Genomic DNA, 17,746 nt, shown 5'->3' with positions numbered 1-17,746 from the left:
TTTTTAATTAAAATCTTTACCCCATGAGCATATTGCGAAAAATGGCCGTTTTCATTGACAAGCCTCCTGTAACAAGTTCAAACTGCTATGAAACTATGAAAAATGCTTCAATACTAATGAAAACTTGGCACAAATGTTGACTACACCATAGCCTCTGTAACAGCATGCTCAATGGTAAATTTCCTGTAACCATGGCAACGGGGACGTCTCAAATTGCCAAAAATCACTATTTTTGCATTGTTTTTTCCATCAAAACTGATTTCAAAGTGCTGCAACTTCTCAATGGATTGACATAGAGTAAAAGCTTTTTTCAGCGTAGGTTTACTTGTTACCCTAAGATCAACCTGAGGCCATTTTTAGCCTGTCACATGTCCAAAATTTTCTTGGCGATGAGGGGGACTCCGCCCCCCTTCAAACCCCCCAAACAGAAGGGGGGCACATCCCCCTTCTGGCAACCCCCTGATGTAATATTTGGATGGGGGACGGCGCCAAAAAAGTGGTCACTTTTTTAACCAACATTTCTCAAACGAAAAACAGTGTTGGGGGCCTAAATAGGGCATTTTTTCACTGTTTGAGGCCTCAAAAAGGGGGGGGCAAAAAGCCGTCGAAACACGCTTATATAAGGGAAAAGGTTAAAGTTACATTTAATAAATTTCATAAAAAACTAAATAGCGACATTTCATTAATAAATTGGGTTTTATATCGACTCCAGGTCTTATTTTGGTGTCCGAACAACCAAAATAAGTTTAATTAGCATAAAAATAGGTAACCTCATTGTGGCAAAATTTGAAGTACAATTTCTGTTTGCATGAGAAACTCCGCCTTCGGATCATCCGTACATCAATATTAAATCAACAAACATGACTATAAGTGGCAGTCATAATTTAACGGTATATTTCCGCATTGTAACGGATGTTTTCATACAAATATAATCTTTTTACGAGATGATTACTTTTACTGAACCCCTGGTTAGTGCACCGTGAAGCTAAAACGGTAAAAGTGTGTTTGCACAAGAAAATATCACATTTGCTGTGTTCCGGATAGCAACTATAAAACTGTGACGTAGCGCATACACGAGCTCATTATAGTCTTTCATTTTGCATGTTAAAATTCGTATACGAACTTTAAGTGTTACCGTGGGTTTCCCGTTTAAAATCCTAATTTATGAACAATATTTGATGAGATTTACAACAATACTATTAACAGGTTAATGAAACTGTAGATGTTTGATTTTTTAGGCCGACGGCAAAATATTTTTACATATTTATTTATGTAACTTTAACCTTGCCACGTGCTGATCTACAGATATTTGTGATTGATACATGCTTATTAATTGGTACCACGTAACAAAGTATTTTAGTGCATTTACTTGTCTATAAAGGAAAGGAATGATTTCGCTGCGAAAAAGGGGAAATGAAATGTTCACACTTGTTTACCTTCAGTATCCGTTAGTATTTTTACGATTGATCATTTTCTTTATTGTTTTATACAATAGAGAATAGATTTCAAATTGTTTTGGACAAAAAATATTTGGTTTTCCAAAAAAAAAAAACAAACAAAAAAAAAACTAAATAAACCTTTATGATATACAAATACCGTAATTCAAAAAAAATGTCATAATAAATTGAAACCAAAAAAAAAAAAAATTTTAAGGGTTGGGATGAAGGCACGACTTGTGTGCCAAGCCTTTCCTTTTAAAGGAACTTTATTTGTTTTGTTTTCAAAAAGTGTGTGTGTGTTTTAAGTTTAATTTACACTCGGAGCGCCGGAATAACCATATGTCCGAGATTATAGCATCGGGGACGTCTTTTTCAAGCAGAATCTTCGTTTCATTCTCTCGTTTGTTGGTGGTAAAGGAGACGACAATACTGTCAAGGCATCAACTCCGACTGACGACAACAAAAACGGCATTTATTAGCGCCAAACCTCCAGAGTAAGTCACGACAGGTCAAACCAATCACCTCTGGTACTTATGATGACTTGACCATGACCTTTTCCGTGTGGCTTCTCCGCGACGTGCACGCCTCTAGATCTGGAGGGATTTGGAGAAGTTTCAACAAAAACTCTTTATACGCCCTCTTTGCTAAACTGAAGAAACAAATGACGGTACAAAATTAAAAAAAAATCTCCTTAAAATCAACATGAGTTATAAAATTCCATGATAATAAGATACGAATACATATAAGATCAGCCTATTTATAAATTCTAAGCCTAAAAAAATAAAGAAAAAATGGACAATAACGAATATTGATATGTCATGATTAGAAATAGTAAAAACAACTTGACGACATGTATTATTGACGAAGAAAATTCATAAGAGACAAAATTGTATTTGCAGATATTTGTTATGATAACTCTAGAGAATGGCAAGGTACCGTATCTAGGACGTTCACAGGAAAGCGGTGCTTACCCTGGGCAAATGTTACGGCGATGCAGACGAGCAGCACAATCGCTGATTATCCTGATGGTCCAGCAGAGAATGCTTCAAACTTTTGCAGGGATCCAACTAATAAATCCTTTCTTTGGTGTTACGTCAGTCAAGATGAAATCGAACAGTGTGATATTCCAAAATGCATTGGTTTGTATACATCAATAGTTGCCAAAAAAAACAACAACAACACGGCTAAATGTCTTGGTTAGTATACATCAATAGTTGCCAAAAAACAACATGGCTAGTATACATCAAGAGTTGCCAAAAACAACATGGCTAAATGTCAAATCTTCGGCATTTGTGTTTAAAAAATGAGTTGAGGCATGTCCATTACAGAAGTTGGAAAAGCGTATCAGAGAATATATTATTGTTTATTCATATCCAGCTTCACACGGCGCTAGAGGGCGTGTGTGTTAATTTGCATTTACCAATAGCGAACATTAACAAACTCGGTCAAAATAAGCCTGAAAAAATATATTAAAATTTGCGCTGTAATGTACCTTTAAGGTTTTACATATTTTATGATAAACTATCATAACTACTTTATCTTCTACAATGTCATCTTGCTAGATCACGTTGACCGCGGGCAATTCTGTTATTGAATATTTGTTCTAATTTTAGCGGAAGACAGTGTATATCCTTGCATGTCGTTCAGAAAGTCTGGGGGCATATTTTACTTCACTCAAGAAAACTGTGATAAAACAAATGCGGCAGTATGCGAAACGTCTGGTCAGTATATATAGTGGTTGAATTTGTAAAATGATTTATCAGTCAGAAATGGTTTTATACTTAAATATATGAAAGTAGGCTTAACTCATTGTACATATCACAAAACAAAATATTTCTGTTAATGAGAAGATTATGATTTTAGGTGCCTTCTAACTCTAAAAGTATAAAATTTGTCCATTTAGTCATGTAGTGACATTTGTTTCGACTGTTATATTTATCAAAGAAAGAACAACTTTATATTAGATTCAGGCTGTTTTTCATTAATTTTTTTAAACTGTATTAAAAAGTAAAACACGATCAAGCTAAAACCAACAAATAATATAAGAATCTTACACTGGCTGCCGGTACAGACCGGAATATCTAGCTCGAGATTAACTGTTTACGGCGGTAACGAGGCTCTGCCGAGTTTCCGCTAGACAGTATGGTTACCCGAAAGCTAGATACATGTATTCCCGTCTGTACCGACAGCCGGTGTTTGATTCTTTTTCTTGCACATTACATATCTTTTTTTTCAGAACAGAAATTACGAAAACTGATATTCTCATTATGCTATGTTCTCACCGCCGATCAGATCAACTCGATCGTCCCGATCACATTAATTCCCCGATGAATCCCGACCAAGCTGGATTAAAGCTGGATTAAATGCACATTCACGACTCCAACACGACGTCAAGTCGACCCTACACGATGTTTTACGACTTCTTCTCGACGACAACCCGACCAACATCCCGACTTCTTCTCGATCACCCAGACCTATACGCGAGTCATACACGATCTCAACTAGACTAACTGGACCTCTGCTCGATCTTTGCCAGATTTCCGCCAGACCAGATCGATGATCGTGTACATATCGTGTAAGAGATGTATACTCGACCAAACTAGATCTTTACACGATTTATTCTCGATCAACTAGATCTTCTACTCGATCACTATACGATCGCTTCTCGACCGCTTATCTACTCGATCGCTACTCGAATTTTTTAGACATGTCAAAAATATTCGGGTAGGAAGCCCGAGCCATGCCGACCAAGGTAGACCGCTCCGACCACCCCCGATCACGCATGTAGACCGAGCTAGACCGGTACCCGATCGCCTGATCGAGTTAATCTGATCGGCGGTGAGAACACAGCATTACGCACCTACTTACAACTTCATTCATAACGATAAAATGACGTCATCCAAAGACCGCAATTCATTCTTAAAAGGCGCGCGGCAATGACGTCATTTAAAGCTTGCGACTTGTCTTACATGGGGGTGTAACACAGACAGGGTTTTCTAGCACCGGTGTAAACGGTAAATAATCCTGTCTGATATGCAAGAATTAACGTTGCAAACGGCGCTTAAAATCTGCCAAACTTGCACACACAAAAAAATAGGTCAGAATGATATAATATGAAAATAGCCCTAATTGGGTAAAATATGGTTGTAAATATTGCAAAATCATTATAACTTATTTATACATGTATACATCTATATTTTTACCCTTTTTTAATTTTAGTAAATTTGTCTTTAGTTTGTAGAATTTTATATAGGACTTGTCCTGTTTTCGAGTATAAACAGGGATTTCTGTTTCAAAATACTGGAAATAAGTAGCCCCTGGTCACACTGTATCCACAGACACTTGGGGTTTGGAGCTCAAAACGCCTTTAAAATCCAAATAAAATGCATATTTGTCAATCCCAGCACATGTACTGAGCATATATATCAAAAAAACTTAATATAAGCCGTTTTGAAAAAAATTCATATTTCAACATCTATAATAAAAATAATAGATGTTGAAATATGAATTTTTTTTCAAAACGGCTTATATTAAGTTTTTTGATATATATGATCAGTACATGTGCTGGGATTGACAAATATGCATTTTATTTGGATTTTAAAGGCGTTTTGAGCTCCAAACCCCAAGTGTATGTGACTGTATCGACAATACCATTTAAAAAAGGACAACCGATACGAAATAAATATGATTCGTACTCTAAACTTTTCGTGTTTTTTTTTCTCGTATATTTTAGATCACAAACATCTCTTGGATCGTAACATACGAACATGGTCTGATGCCAGAGATCAAAACAGACACGCCTATTACAGAGATTCCGGCGTGTCTTACTACTGCTTCATGCTGGCCGGTCCGGGTATTTTCCGTCTGAAAACAAACTTGCAGGATTTTTGGACATGGTTTGCGTATTCTCGAAACATCTGCAGTGTTTCCACAATAGGTAATGCTGGGTGACATAATTATGTAATATTCGTTAAACGAATAAGGACAAGGTTAGCTTTTAAAAAAGCTAGTAGCGACTCGCTTCGTAATTTTTTTTCCAGGGGTGTGTTTAAATGTAAAAATGACAGTTCTGTTAGCTGAAGAGACTTCAGCGAACATCAAAATAAAAGTGACATATAAAGTTATGGAAGCCAGTTCTCTCAGTTTAACAAATAGTAATATGAGTATATATGAAGATGCATGTAAACAGATAGAATGAAGTCCCTATGTCTATGCACATTTACTATATGGCCTGTTGACCTTGACCAAAAAAATGTTAGATAGGTAGAATTCATAAAGATGTCTCTTTATACGAAGTTAAGTTGTAAAAAATTGGGTGCGGGCGAATTTAGATTCATGGGGCATGATTAACATTTGATTTGTACAAGTTCTCAAGGCATTGGTACATATTCAATATTAAAGCTGGAGGCATTGGAGTTTATATCAATAAGACTTAAACATATTTTCCCTAAGCATTTTAATAAAAATTATGTCCACTTCATCTTGGTATGTGAAACATTTTAAACAAATGGATATGATGTAGATACATGAACAAAATTTTTAAGTGGTCAACAAGGCAATACCACATGCCAAAAAAATTAAGGTTTAGGTGTTAATAAGGTATAAACTTAAGGTGTGCATATGTGTTTCTATATAAGACGTGTCCTTGACCTATGTGCTAAACAATATGAACAACTATGACAGAGGACACCTGTAGTGTGGTTAATGTGCAGTCTTTGGTTTCATAGATATCATTTAAAGAGAAACTAAATTACACATTATAGGGACAACAGATGAATAGGGATCCCAATTCCTGTTTATGCTCACCAGAGCACAACTTGCTCATAGTGAGCATAAAAGGGAATTATATTGTAAGAGGGCTTGGTCTCCTGTACAAAGATTCAACGACAATAATCAACACAAATATAGTTTATTTCTTTTCTCTATATATCTAATACTATCCCGGGCGTCCCGGATCCCGGGATTTTCTCCCACCCTAAATACCGGAAAGAATAAAATGACCGAAAAAAAGAAAAAGAAAAAAATGCACAGAACCAGATGTACACTTATGTAAATTAACCAAACGAAAACTTACTACAGAGAAAACAGGTAAAATCGCTAAATCAAAAGTCAGTGTAAATATGCTTTATTGAAAAGAATTCATGAAATCAAACATTTTAATCATCATTTTATCTTTGCGCTGAAATCAATACTTGCTGCTTTTTAAAATTGGCGTGAAAATTGAAGGTTTTTTTACGCTGTGTAAGATTAAATTTGATTGGCTAAATAATTCTGGATTCCAGCCCTGACAGATAAGTTTTGTAGAGCTGGAAGCCAAGCTTCGATTAAATTTTTGGATGGATTCGGAGTTTTAGGTTGTTTCTCAGTAAAATCCTAACGTAATACCGGCTCGCCGTGGCGAGCCGGCAAAACGTAAATTGTTTAAGGCTTTAAGTTTTAATTAACATTTTTATTAATATCATGACAAAGTTCTGTGTTATATTTATCCGTGACATATGGTGTTTTAATTTTTATTTAAGTTCCTAGTCGGGAACCACGTCAATGTTTCGGAATGTTTTATTACGATGGGTATATAAGATCTACAATCAAGAGCTGTGACGAACAGAAGTCATTCGTATGTCAATATGGTAATAATTATTTTAATTTTGGTTGTGTTCTAAGTCACAACTTAAGACATTGTAAACGCACGTGTTGTAAATGTTATATGGCGAGTTTCCTGCTTTATTTATGAGGGGAGTACCTCAGGTGACCCACCTTGCTTTATTATAACCAGCGTGGAACACCGCATGAATGTAACAACTTAATCATATGAGAATACCATTTTACTTAAATGTGTTCAAGGCAAATAAAAACATAATTGATTAGAGTAATGAATATGTACTTTTATTCACGCTTCGTATATAATAAGTGAAAAACGGAACAGTCTCTTACAAATGAAAAGCGTGCCTCTTAGTCATTGTTAAAATATTGTGTGTCTGTAATAAAGAAGTAGAATTATCATAAGTATGTATTTATCAGTCATCTATTTTGTTTATCCAAAAACATAAAAAACATCAGCATCAACCTTATGTGTTTTCTATATTTCAGAGAAGGTCACATGCGGTGAAAAGTTTAACATGTCGTTGAATGGTAGCCTTGTAACACCTGGTTACATGGGGAGAGGATATGACCATTATGGACGATGTGTCTGGACAATTTCTGTACCGAAAGATCATAATATACAGCTCTCAATGAATATATCCATAGAAAATACTTATATGTGTAGAAGCGACTTTCTTAGGGTAAGGGAAATGATACAGCCAATAGTCAGTACGAGGCATAAAGAAACTGTGATATTATTTATAATAGCCAGATTTTAAATCACAAGGAAAATTTTAATGGCCGTACGGCGACTTTCTAATCTTTACTGGTCTATTATTTGAATTTATTTCATAACCAAGGTGAAAGCCGAGAAAAATCGCCGACGTTCGGTAAATTAGCTAAAATACTAAGCATCCTCATATTAAAGAATTAAAAGGCCCTTGTGGGATTCGTACCTACAGCCGTGAAGGGGAAGTGATTTAGTCCATTGTCTTCAAACTCGTAACTGAATGTCTTCAAACTCATAACTGAAATATGTAAAAAAAACTAATCTAGACTTTTTTCATATTACATGTAAAAGACAATATAAATTCACCATTTAATTTATTGAACTTGTATGTTCGGTGTATAGATATTGTTCCCATACACGTTTTATGATATCACATACAGGTTCCCATACACGTTTTATGATATCATATTATGCAAGTTCCCATACACGTTTTATGATATCACATACAGGTTCCCATACACGTTTTATGATATCACATACAGGTTCCCATACACGTTTTATGATATCACATACAGGTCTTTAGAGGTAACTTTAGCAATGGGATTTCTCTATGTGGCAATGTAACGGATGTTCTTAATATTGCAAGCAGCAATGTTACCATAGAATTCCGGTCAGATGGAACCATCAACGGTAAAGGAGTATATATAACATGGGAGGCAGGTATGGTACAGCTTGTCAAAACATACTTATTTTCTTTATATATAGTAACGTTTCCAAGACACACAAATCCTGTCGGTGAAAAGCTAGCTCACCACCAAGAGCGGTTTATGTCATATATGGAAACATTCCCTTATGTTAATTCACCAACTTAAGTTTTTGTATATTATTAGCACAGGGGTGGAACCCCATATGTATCTCAAAAATGAGCATCGGTAAAAATTATATGTGAATTTCCGCTGCACCAGATGTGAAGCATAACACCAGATGTGACTGTAAAAATAGGTCAATCGCAGGGTAAGTTTTCATCTTTTTAAACATTTATATAAAATTCAGTCCTTTTTTTAAGAAAATTGAAATGTGATTCTACCCTCTGACTCTCCTCTATATTACCCATTTTTGTTTTGGATTTCTATGCAATCTTCATCGAGATATTCTTTCCGTCGTGGGTTCTGGTGTGACCAAAACATGCAATGTGAATGAAGAAAATGTTACTAAATGGACTCAAAAAACTCATTCACATTGCATGTTTTGGACACACCAGAACCCACGACGGAAAGAATATCATAGAAATCCAAAACAAAAATGGGTAATATAGAGGAGAGTCAGGAGGGTAGAATCACATTTCGATTTTCTTATAAAAGGATTGAATTTTATATAAATGTTTAAAAAGATGAAAACTTGCCCTGCGATTGACCTATTTTTACAGTCACATCTGGTGTTATGCTTCACACCTGGTGCAGCGGAAATTCACATATAATTTTTACCGATGCTCATTTTTGAGATACATATGGGGTTTCACCCCCGTGATTATGCTATATGACGTTCTACCAACGTCGTTACAATATTATGCTTCCTTAATACATGTAAACATCATACTATACGTGTTTCTATCGCCTACATGTACTTTAAGAGAATATTTACGCTCATGAAGGTGCCTGTTGAACCGCATTATTTACACAAACGAAATTTTCGCAAAAGTGAAAAATCCTAAGGAATTCCGCAAAGGTCTGACAAGTACGTACAAAAATGTCACCATTGTTCGTACCTTATTTTGGACTTCATAGTCCAAACGGAATTTTCACATCCATCTTCCTTTTTGTACTGAAGGGTAATACAACTGATACGAGCTAAAAGTCGGGTGTTTTTTATCTAACCACTGTAGGAAAATTAATTGTACATTCATGATCTATCAATAAAATCGGGAAAACAGCTAAAATATTAAAATTTAAACAAGGAAATGTTACAATGACAATAGCTCGAAAATGCTGATATAATTATACAATTCACCAAACTAACTTATATCGAACTTGCTTAAAAATCGTTGTTTCGAAATCGACATTTTGAAAAGGCGAATACCGTACCAGGAACAAATGTAAAGCAGTTTGAGATCGATATTCAAAATTCTATGAAGCAATCGAATATCAAACTGTCATCTAGTTCACAGTCAACTGTGATATAATATTTAAAATTATTAAATGCGAATATTGTGTTTGCCTCAGAGTCAGCAATGAGATTGATCGTCAGAATTTAATAAACGAAGTAACACTGAGCTAGCTTTGAAAAGCCTGGTGTGGGATTGCTATTAAAAATTCTTAAAATGCAAATATCATTGTAGCCTCGAATTCAGCGCTAGCTAGTTCAAAGATCGAAATTCAAAATTAATTGAATGAGCGATTATTGTTTAATAGTTCTAACGGCGATATTTAAATTCATTCTTAAATTGCTAGCTCTGATTTCAATGCTAACTGTATAATGAATATGTTACATAACTTTTATCTTGCTTGAGTTCTGTTCCATGCTAACTTTAGATACCAGGCATGCTTGAAATTGTGTCTAATGAGTTTTTGATATTGGCCTCAAAACTGGCTCCAAGTATGATACAGCGTTATATTCCTCATACTCTGATAAACTTCACATCTTCTATCTTAAAGCGCACCATTATTTTTAGTCAGATTTTGTACGTCTTTAACCTATTGAATTTCCATCTCGGTTAAATGATAGCTCGATATCTGCTCGATCTTATAATAGTTCTGGATTCGAAGGTATACTAGTATGCCTTTAAGATTTTCAATTTTCAAGACAGAGCTGTCACTGAATTCGAGACCAGCATTTGCTCTTAAAGATATTTCCAGTTTGTCAGTTGAAGCTTGCAATCTTCTCTGAATTGAAAAAAATATCTCGCAGACAAATAAAATATTTCTGAAAACTAAATTAATGACGTTACTAAGGATACTTTTTGAATCTTAAACACTTGGAATCTCTCAAAAATCCGCAATACTTTGATTGCTGCATAAAGAAATGTTACATTTTTACTTAACGTGACCGTGACCTCTGATTTAATTTATTTGATATTTCTTGCCCTCTTACAAAACACTGGGGCTCTAGCAGGCAAAGCGAATTACTGTTTTCCTGGACCGTGGCATAAAAATTGTGGCATTTATGTATGGAATTCAGAGCTGCATTACTGGTACTGGTACTGCAGTACGTACTGCAATGATTTTGGTACTGGTACTGATACTGAATTACTCTTACAAAATGTTGCTACTACTGGTACTGGTACTGCTTTACTATCTTGAAAATTGGTACTGCTACTGCAATACGAGGCAGTACTTTGGTTTTGATAAAAATGTCATCAGTTTTTCTTAAAAAGTGAAAAAGTAAATCCCATGTATTATTTTTTGTGTGTGTGAAAATAAAAGTTTTCTTATCTTACTCATAACTATAGAAAACAAGTTATAAGAATTTAAGAAATTGAATTGCATGAAAATTTAGCTTAGAAAAATCATAATGCATAAATGAATTATGTATTAATTTTTGCTGTAGTTTGTAACTGTTAAAATAAATCAGTTCATCAGTAAGGGATCTGGTACTGGTAATGGTACTGCATAACTTGGCAAGTATTGGTACTGGCACTTAAGTACTACACCCAAAGTACTGATGCAGCTCTAATGGATATAGTTATTACATTTGCTTTTCTACTTTTTATGGCATATGAAAACGTCCGTTTCTGTTGTGAATGAGTATGTAGAACAAAATATTTTTTTTAAATGTGACCATCTTTCATATTTATCACACAATGTGTACGTATTTTACACCCGTGTGAACAAATAGTGTGTGTGAAATTTGCGGTTCAGTAGGTGGACTAGCCCTACACTTAGTTGTTGTTTTTGAGTGCATCAGCCCTACGATATAACTTATATTTGAAATGTCAATAAAATACATAATTATGTGTATAGAGCCTACCAGACAATACGAGTGTTCAAACAAGCCTGGCACTATACAAATGATACAATCATTTCAATTATAACCGTCGCTAGAACTAGAAAGATTTAAGCATTTAATATAATTATCATCACCTTATAACTCAGTATAAATACTCCAATTTGAAAATCGATTTATTGTTGAATAAAAATGTATATATTTCGTTTCAGTTCCCTTTGTATCCGAGGTAACCAATTCGATAACTCGTGAAATATCCACGATTTTAACGCCATACTCAACTACTTTTGACATATTAATTACCAAAGATTCAAATGGTCACGAAAACAGATTTTTACTAGCCGGGATACCGGGTACTTGAAATTATTCTATCACCTATTCAAGTTTTAATGTTCTCTTATCTTCGAATAAATAAAGTTTTTTTAAGACAAAATGATTATATTCGCATTGTTTAAAAGTTATCATTATTGTACATGCAATCTTTTTTATAGTTTGTGGTGTAACGTAGTTTAATGATTAGCATGTTTATTTGCCAATCTATAATAATTATAAACTTTAAAATATGTTGTTTTTTTCAAAACAGCTAATATTAAGATTTATTGGATACATGATAGGATTGACAAATATACATTTTGAGCTCCACGCTCCAACTGTATGTGCATAAGTACCTGAATAGGATTCGCTTTTCATTTTCCATTTTTGGCAGGGAGAAGAAATGGGATATGTTTAATTCACTCATTCTCACTTAAGTACGACATTCCATGTCTTCAATGTTCTATGAAAATTTGTGGAGATATATAAGCCCGAACATTCTTGTAAAATGTTTTAACAATTGGTACTGCATCAAAGATTTAATTTGAGCGCAAGTTTACTAGCCTATTGGTTTGATTTTGCTAGTGACAATTGCTTTTGCAAGGAAGGGGTATTCAAAACAGCATGTCTTCAACTAAATCGAAGTATGTTTCATTGCACGTATCTTCGTACAAAAAGTCGTGGTTAACAGTAACTACAGCTTATTTCCGTTATTCTATTGCAGATTTTGACATATAAAACTGTTTTTGATATTACGAAAATTAATTTTCTCAAAATCAAATTTGAATTGCTTGTCTTCAAAGTCGAAATCATTTACGAGTCTTAATTGCAAAACAATGTTAATTATACATGGTAACTTATAAATGGTTATTTCAATAGCAATATTAAGTCTACAGTAATATAGTTCACATAAAATATGAAGATTAAGAGTATCTGTGTAACCATTTTGTTAAGGATTTCACGTTTATTTGGATCTTACAAGCGTAATTTTTAGAAAATCATTTACGAGGCTCATCAATACCGTGCGTTTTGCAATATATTTTCAATTATTTCAAAGTTATAATACTTCAGATATCTAGAGCGGATATTTGTCTTGCTTATATTCTGTCATTCATGTAAACTATTTCACTATTTCTCATAAAATTCCCCTGTCAAACAGAAATTTTCAACATTTACGAGCCTATCATTTACGGGACTCACCCTCTTTCACATTCTCTTGTGATTTATTCTGCTAAATTTGTTGAATTATTTCAACTTGTTAATGGACGTTGGTATTGTTGGAATAATATTCTTCCACGAAAACAAAGAAGTATCCATGTTTTTTAAACATACGCATCTGAAATGTGTTTTTCACTTGCAGATAGCTTCTAAAATCATAATTTTAATAATTGTAATTGGTATTCAGACGTTTTGACTATAAAAGAGTTCAATGGATACTTACTTTCATATACGAATACATTCCAACTTATACTTTAATCACAAAAATGAAGTAAACATGAAAACAGGCGTGTCCCGTATCTGGCTGAACTGTCCCGTAAATGGTAAAATTAATTTTGGAAAATTCATTCGAGTAATAGGAAATTTTGAGTCCACGCTTATCAATGAAAACGCACTAGTATTGAAGTATCTTGTATTAATTGTAAGATAGAAGGTTCTTTGGAGCAGATATAGTGAGAACTAACTAGTATTTGTCCATAATTAAACACATTCTGAAAACTTTATAACATTTGCATAGATGTTATATTTAAATGGACAATGACTTTTCATGCATCTTGATATAAAATATTTTAGTTTATCTAGGTTCTTAATATCTGTTTAAACAAACATACTGTTAATTGTTTTGCAGTTCAATTATAAGATAATAGTAATAAGATTGACTTGTCCCGTAAATGACCAGAGCGAAAGAAAATTATAAAACAGTGATTTTCTCAATGAAAGTGATATTTCTATGAGAAAAAATGTTTGTTTTGATTCGTACTATTGTTTTCGTTTGCACTAACTTGGATTTTATGCAAATCTAGCAATTTTGTTGAACTTCTAACACCATTTATACGATCTTTTACTCATTTTTTTACTATTTTCAGTTCAATTGTTTAAATACTGATAATGAAGCCCAACCTTGCCAAAGGAATATCTGCTCCATTTCATAAATAAATATAAATTAATCTTCAATCATTATAAATATATAATTCAAAGTATTTACATTTCTTTCTGTCAATCCATAGCATCTGGAGACTGGGTCACTTACGGGACAATTGAAAAATCATTTACGAGTCCTTAATAAATTGTCAATATATGAGATGACGTAAATTATTTCACTTTTGACAATTGAATAATTAATAAGTAGGTACTTCCAAGAATTCGTCAGTAATTTTTACATTTTCTTACTCGTGCATTGTATGGATCTGTGGATTTTGTAAGGTTATTCATTTTGAAAATGAGATTTAAGCATATTCGATATAAAATGCATTTCCATGAGTTGTTTTTAAAAAGATGTATTTTTTGTCAGTTCAATGATTGATTCTCATTTCCAGATGTTCATATAAATAGATGATAGAAAATTTATTTAAAGAGACAAAATAAAATCGCCATACCATATGCACAAATTTAAGGACCAGTGTCTCGAAAATGACGAAATTTATTTTCTGGTTCTATCTAGAAAACCTGTCATAGGGAAAAATCTAGGACATCTGTACTGGTAATATTTTATACTTAAGATGTCGAGATACTTATAATTTTGGAATGGAATAAAATTTTAATATACAAAAAAGTTCATTTTTCAGTTGTAGAATTTATGAAATGTCGTACTTAAGTGAGAATGAGTGTTTATCGAGTTAACTCTATATATGTTGGTTTTATATCCGTTTTTGTTATCCCGTTGCCATTCTGTTAATTACACCCATGTTCACTTTAAATAAATCGTTTGGTCAAAATCAAATAATATATTTATATTCCCGTTGCTTTGTTTCAGGCGAAACTTTAATTGGCATTCTTGTGGGTGTTCTAGCTGTCTGTGGTGGTATTTTTGGAATGCTATTTGTTTATAGAAGAAGGTATGTATTTAATAAGACATGCAGCAAGATGAGTAAATGAATATTAGGAGGGAAAGAAATATAAAATATTAACAACCAGGTGATGCTTTGATTGTTTAATGAAAATTGTGATTGATTGAAGTTATCAACATTTTTCAAGCGCAGGGTAGCCTACCATTTATTACGTCTATCTAAATATTTACAGCAATCAAAATGTACATCAAACTGTAATTTCAGGAGGAATGCTATCGACAAAAACAAAAGATACGACGGTATAGTACAGTCAAGCGATCACGACGAAGTTACAGAGCATCCATTTGTCCGGGACTTGAATCCTAATACTTCTTCCGGAAGTGAAACAATGACCGGTCAGTCTTCCCAAGAGCTGTACCATAATGCATTTTTCGGAAATGAAACATCGATAACGGAAAGTTCGTCAAATATCTATCATAACCAGTCTGTAGATGAAAAAGAATCATGTGCGGATAATGCATCCAACATTTATGATAATACGTCCTTTAAAGGGAATCAATGGACTGTTGAGGAAATGGAATGTGACTATCTAGGTGACAACTATCCAGTTGACCGAGTTTCTCAAATAGACGACGAGTCAACACCGACCAGCAATCTAGTCCAAGAGAAGAGCAGCAGTAGTGAAAAGATCCACAATATCAGTACAGACATTTATAATACATTAAACGAAGCCGTAAGAAACGAGTATCAAAATCAACCGGAAACGGTTTATACAAATCATAGAAAATCAGACGACATATATGATCAAATAAAAACAAGCAGAAGACAAAGCGAAGGAAACAGTACTGACTTATCAGAAACTAACATGTATGACCATTTCACCAATTATCAAGTAGAATATTCGAAGGCGTCTGCATGTGGGAGACAAAACGTAGAAGATAGTATGGCTTTGACAGATAAATTAACGTATGACTTTTTAACTAAGTGAATAAAATTTAAGGACGATCTAAAGAGTGTTCAAAATGAGAACAGGCTAATATTATATATATGTTTGTCTAAAAATAAGCAACCTGTAACCATGTGTTTGCTCGTGACATATATGGAAAATTGACCGGAAGTAGTATTTTCTCGCGCATGCGTAATTTGCGTAGGGCAAAAAGAGCACTGCCCTACATAGAAATATAGTAGAAAATCATAGACAATTCCGAGTTAGTTTAAGGTAAAAATTAGAAAATCATATAAATAGCTTTTAACAGAAACAAAAAAGATACCTTTATAGCGTTGTGGCCAAGATTGCCCAAAAAAGGCATGGAAAGACGATTTTTAAGAATTCCCACTTACGATCTGACATTGAGATTATTGTTGTAAAAAATGTGGAAATATATATATTAGCAAATAAAGAAGTCATTTAATTGTTATTGAAATTGTCCATATAAAAACTTTTTTTATAACATATAATATATATATTTTTTATATAAATTTTATAACATTTAAAATCGAGGTTAATTATCATTTTGAAAAAAATTCAGAACACGTGATATAATGAACACTGTATATAATGCATTTTTAGTTTTCAGTTTAGCTAATTTTATCCTTTATCCGACTTGACCGAGATGCCAAACAACATTTTTTTTAAGTCACATAATATTTATATATTTAAATATTTTTTCAAACTCTTGGTCAAGTTAAGATGGGTGGTGAAATAACACACATTTTATCCGGTTCCTCGTAACACATGGAAGGAAATGCACGTCTCGTACACTATTTGTCACTTCACAAAATCAATAAGAATTGATGAGATTGGTATGAATAAAAGTTACTTAAATTACGATTAATCATTTTCATAGTTTTAAGTAATTAACTATGTCATGGTACTAAAACGACCCGGTTGAATGATATTGTAAACGAGCTGGCAAAAAAACAACCGGTCACGTGTCAATCTGTTGACACTTACAGCCCTGCCAATTCACTTTCAAAGGAATACCAATTGTGTAATATTATGTAATACATGGGTAACAAAATGTGATATTTAACACCCTGCTGTTTAATTTAAATTACTGACGAAAAGTCACCTAATGATACCTTGAACAGAGGACTTGAATTTTAAGTCCCGCTAATTTTGTATATCCGTTATCAATTCACGTTAAGTACTTACCGCTTTAATTCATCCCAAAATTTCTTTTTTATGGGTGACATAACTTGAAATCACGCCTTTTAAAGCCTTTTAGTACACTAAAATGTATTCTATCGTTATTGCGCTTTTGCCCTACGCAGAATGCACATGCGCGAAATGCAACATACATTGCTATGGAAAATCTTACTGTAAAAAAGGTCTATAGATATGTTTGGTCCTGAGCACAACGCATCGTCGCATGGTGGTAAACATGGCAGTCGAATTATCCGTGAAGTATGTCCTTTCAACATTTGCTGTTTTTATCACCGAATAGGGTCTGAATATCACATTAATTTTTTATTCGTTTCAACTTCGCCGGAAAAACCTGACATAAAAATGTACTGAATTCCACTTTTACCAAGTTGCAAAAGTTTGGCGTAATAATCATTCACAGGATCAAAAAAGGAGAAATTCCAGTGCAACATTGTCAACTCAAGGGAACTCCTACTATTTTAATATTGAAATTCAATTAAGACTTGTACCTCTTTATCCAGGAAAAAAATAAAAGACCAAAGGTCATAGTGTTCTAAAGAAAATGAAACAAAAAGGGCAGTGGGTGCAACCGAGT

The 17,746-nt window shown here is 33.7% G+C and overlaps 1 protein-coding gene across 1 annotated transcript; it reads left to right on the top strand.

Moving 5' to 3' along the window:
- The first annotated feature begins 2,004 nt into the window (after positions 1-2,004).
- LOC132748845 (uncharacterized) lies at positions 2,005-16,501 on the top strand. Its single transcript, XM_060738499.1, has 9 exons — positions 2,005-2,578; positions 3,053-3,160; positions 5,173-5,376; positions 6,959-7,066; positions 7,527-7,720; positions 8,325-8,469; positions 11,901-12,041; positions 14,972-15,053; positions 15,270-16,501. Exons 1-9 carry the CDS (start codon positions 2,431-2,433, stop codon positions 15,991-15,993), a joined length of 1,854 nt encoding a protein of 617 aa, XP_060594482.1. The 5' UTR covers positions 2,005-2,430; the 3' UTR covers positions 15,994-16,501.
- The last annotated feature ends 1,245 nt before the right edge of the window (positions 16,502-17,746 follow it).

Source organism: Ruditapes philippinarum, unplaced genomic scaffold (genome assembly GCF_026571515.1).
Source record: "Ruditapes philippinarum isolate M1 unplaced genomic scaffold, ASM2657151v2 ctg3080_1_1_1_1, whole genome shotgun sequence".
In the NCBI taxonomy this organism is placed as follows: domain Eukaryota; kingdom Metazoa; phylum Mollusca; class Bivalvia; order Venerida; family Veneridae; genus Ruditapes; species Ruditapes philippinarum.
Note: the sequence above shows the minus strand (reverse complement) of the source record. Positions and strands in the feature narration are given on the sequence as shown.

Coding starts and splice junctions, on each gene's coding strand:
- LOC132748845 (XM_060738499.1), top strand. CDS start 2,431: ATGCAGACGAGCAGCACAATCGCTGATTATCCTGATGGTCCAGCAGAG. Junction 7,067..7,526: donor GTCATTCGTATGTCAATATG/GTAATAATTATT, acceptor TCTATATTTCAG/AGAAGGTCACATGCGGTGAA. Junction 15,054..15,269: donor CTATTTGTTTATAGAAGAAG/GTATGTATTTAA, acceptor CTGTAATTTCAG/GAGGAATGCTATCGACAAAA.